At 40.7% G+C, this 3,264-nt stretch overlaps 1 protein-coding gene across 1 annotated transcript; it reads right to left on the reverse strand.

Annotated features, from left to right (window-relative positions):
• On the reverse strand, nt 1–2,912 carry LOC117862682 (uncharacterized). Its single transcript, XM_072295364.1, has 11 exons — nt 2,857–2,912; nt 2,241–2,439; nt 1,809–2,063; nt 1,124–1,217; nt 992–1,033; nt 791–905; nt 637–721; nt 436–546; nt 308–337; nt 170–220; nt 1–90 (listed from the first exon to the last, which is right to left on the reverse strand). The coding sequence occupies exons 1-11, from the start codon at nt 2,910–2,912 to the stop codon at nt 1–3; spliced, it is 1,128 nt and encodes a 375-aa protein (XP_072151465.1).
• Between the last annotated feature and the right edge of the window lie 352 nt (nt 2,913–3,264).

Below are 3,264 nucleotides of genomic sequence, written 5' to 3' on the forward strand. Positions count from 1 at the left end.
TCAATGTGACACTGGGGGGATAATTCCAATAGCTCTGGCAATCTCCATCTTCTTCCTGATATACTGTGCATAGAACTTTGGCCTGGTCCTCTGAAAAAAAAAACAGGGAAATGATTTTCACAACAGCAAACTATGAAGCATGCAGATGAAATTTTAGAAAGTACAGTACCAGCTTTGTAATGGCATCTGCAATCAACTCCTGAGCTTTCTCCTCTGTAACCTAAAGGCAGGAACAAAGGTTTCAAATACTGAAATATATCGTAACAGTGGATCTCATTTTGAATGTCAAACAAAGACAAATACTTACTTCAGTAATGCCTTCCGTGCAATTGCGGAACTGAAAAGGAAAGATGTGAAATGGATAAGCATCAAACAGAAATATTAATGAGAAGACTGCATTAATTTGTAAATTAGCTGTGCAGGAAAAAAAACAACCTCCATTTCCATCTCAAAGCAATTACTCTCCAGTGCATATTTCATTAGATGGTGGCGTAGTGGAAACTTGTCCAATTTATAGACATCATCCAAAGCCTCTCTAAAACTCTTCTGAACATGTTGCAAAAGAGAAGGCATGGATTATTAGCATAATAAACCAGTATTCCATAGGTGCTTAGTTGTGCAAAACACTGCAAAAACTGCAAACCTTAGCTTGGTGACCCGCTTCCAAATCTCAAAGTAAACACCATCTAACTCCTTATACCAACAGAACTCCACATTCATGCTATCAATTTTGAAACAGAAGTAGTCGATGCAATTGTTAGATACAAACTGGCAAAATCAAACTGAAGGCTGTGCCAGAGATCCTACATAATAGGCGGCATGAGCTAATCTGACGGTTATATTGGAAAAGCCAGTAGCGGTGTTGATTGCTTGGGATTCTCCTCTGCTGCATATCCTCCTCCACTATACAAGATAAGAGTAATTATGGCAATACAAATACAAAACATAGAGAAACAACGTCAATCTATGGTTTTTGTATGGTCACACTTACTAAGAGTTGGCCACCCAGTATGTATATAGTCTTCCATCCATTGGCACAATGTAAAAGGGTTGTTAGACCAGAACAAAAGGAGAACTGTACAAAATTTTGAGCTTTGCTCAACATTTTCTATAACACATACCTTAAGCTGCTTCGATAACTCTTCCCAGAAATCGAGATATTCTAGTTCAATCTCATATTTATGAAAATAATTGCAGTAATCATCCCAATGGACATACTCTCAGCCACCCTACATAAAAATGGATGAAGAACATATAGTTTAGAACTTCTTTTAAGGACAAGCAATAAGTAATTTTAATTATGACCTTAAAGCTATAAAAAGTATGCCGATTATCTTATTATAAAATGCGGCTCAATAGCAACACAAAAAAAATGTACCAGTATTCATCAAAAACAATTTCCTTTCTCTTTAAACTAATTCACCTATGGTCAATAATAGGTGTCTGCCATTCTGAACAACCAATTTCATGAAAGAAGGTAATGACCAGCTAGAAGAGCAACAAGGTGAACATGTCATGCAATGCCATAAAGTCACTTGTTTGCGTATCGCGTCATGAATTGTGCTTTAAGTGTTTCACATTTTAATTAATGCTCAGCCTACATACAGTTTAATTTTTTGTAAAACCAGAGCACACACTGAGATTCCCGTTTAGTTCATGTCATAAAGTTCTAGGCTAGTAGCTAGAATCGTCATCAAATCCTAATTTTGGAGGCCTAAGTCATTGTAATCAGCTCCGAGCCATATTAACACAACAGATCAGAATCAATAATTGCAGGGTTACTCAGGAGTTAATATAATAATACATACGCAATTCTGAGGGACCAAGCGTTGGTAGTTATCCAAGGCAGCAACTGTGAGGTACTTGAAGGACCAATCAAATGTGTAATCTTTTTCAATGTAGACAAGTAAACCCTCATTGTCAAGATAGTCCAGAATGTGATCCCCATCCAGTTTAGTTTCATCTTCCACAAAGCACTTATGCTTTTCCTTGAGACGGCATAGATGATAATCATCTTCCAATTCAGCATCATGCGGGTCATCCTTTCGCCCTTGTTGTGTCACCTGTACACGATGGGATCACTGATGAGCAATGAGGTAAATCAAATAGGAAGCAGGGGTTAATCAAACCAACATGTATGTCTAATAGAACAAGTGAAGCGATATTCAGACGAGCAACATGAATGTGGATATGTAGAACAAGTCGTAACATGTAATGGTAGATAGGAATATGGATGGAACCTTGTAATATTTGATACGGCACAAAACATGGTGAACTTGAAGCTTTTTTATCTGCTCATCGTCCAGTTGAAGAGAAGTGTCAACACGAGGAGGTTCGCAGGGCAGCTGTTCATAGTAACGTTGTAACTCCTCTTGGTCGATGTCCTCTCCCACACCCAATTCATTCAGTTGCTGGATTAAAAGGTCCGCTTCTTGAAACCTTTATCATCATTTCCTCTGTAAGATGTCTTTTTTTCGTCATCAGTAAGTTCTTCGCTATGATGGGCAGCAGAGTTGCCACCCAAAGAAAGACCAGCACGAGCATCATTGGAGCTTGTTCTTCTGAGCTTCTCATTAGCACGTAGGGTGGTCCTGTCTTGCAGTTGGTAGTTCTGTGATGGAGCCAGCTCTTTGGGTGCCCGATGGATGACGCAACTGCTGAGAAGGCCCAGTCCTCTCCTTTCTATAGCTTTTCTGTGCCATCTTCTGTTCACTTGAGCCCCCACCTGTTTTCCCCTTTGTGCGAGAGCACCTCTCGATTCGATGGGTGCCAAGCCTGAGGTCGCGGGATTTGATGGGAGATGTATGTAGGTTTGGCCGGGGGAAGAAGGTCGGTTTCCCTCTCCGATGGGGAAACGAGTCCGAGGCGGCGGGCGGCGGCTTGCCGAGGAGGATCATCAAGTCCACGTCCATCAGGCAAAGGGAACGGCACGACACGTGGCTGGCACCTGTGTCGTTAGCGAATGCCCGCCCATGAGGTTCTGGTGGGCTCGAAGGTAATAGAGGCCTTCGTTTCTCGAAAGCCCAATTTATTTAGGCCCGTCGCCCGCCTAGCAAAATACGCGGATCCTAAAAAAAGAAATTATAAACACTCACAATTTTGATGTCAAATGTCCTCTTCTCTTGTAGAACTAATTTTCCTTTCCAAAGAGCACGAAGAAGACGAACGCACCACACTAAGTGTCACACACCACACATACTCCTAACCAATCCCTCTCAAATTATAAATCATTTCAATATTTCTAGATTCATAATTTTACTTATA

Source organism: Setaria viridis, chromosome 7 (assembly GCF_005286985.2).
Source record: "Setaria viridis chromosome 7, Setaria_viridis_v4.0, whole genome shotgun sequence".
Taxonomy (NCBI): domain Eukaryota; kingdom Viridiplantae; phylum Streptophyta; class Magnoliopsida; order Poales; family Poaceae; genus Setaria; species Setaria viridis.

Bases quoted from the DNA above. Each gene is read 5' to 3' on its own strand.
- LOC117862682 (XM_072295364.1), bottom strand. From the start codon at position 2,912: ATGGACGTGGACTTGATGATCCTCCTCGGCAAGCCGCCGCCCGCCGCC. The intron at 2,440-2,856 runs GTTTCCCCATCG...ATGATGATAAAG, and splicing joins CCGCCCGCCGCCTCGGACTC to GTTTCAAGAAGCGGACCTTT. The intron at 1,034-1,123 runs AGGTATGTGTTA...TTACATTGTGCC, and splicing joins AGAGTTATCGAAGCAGCTTA to AATGGATGGAAGACTATATA.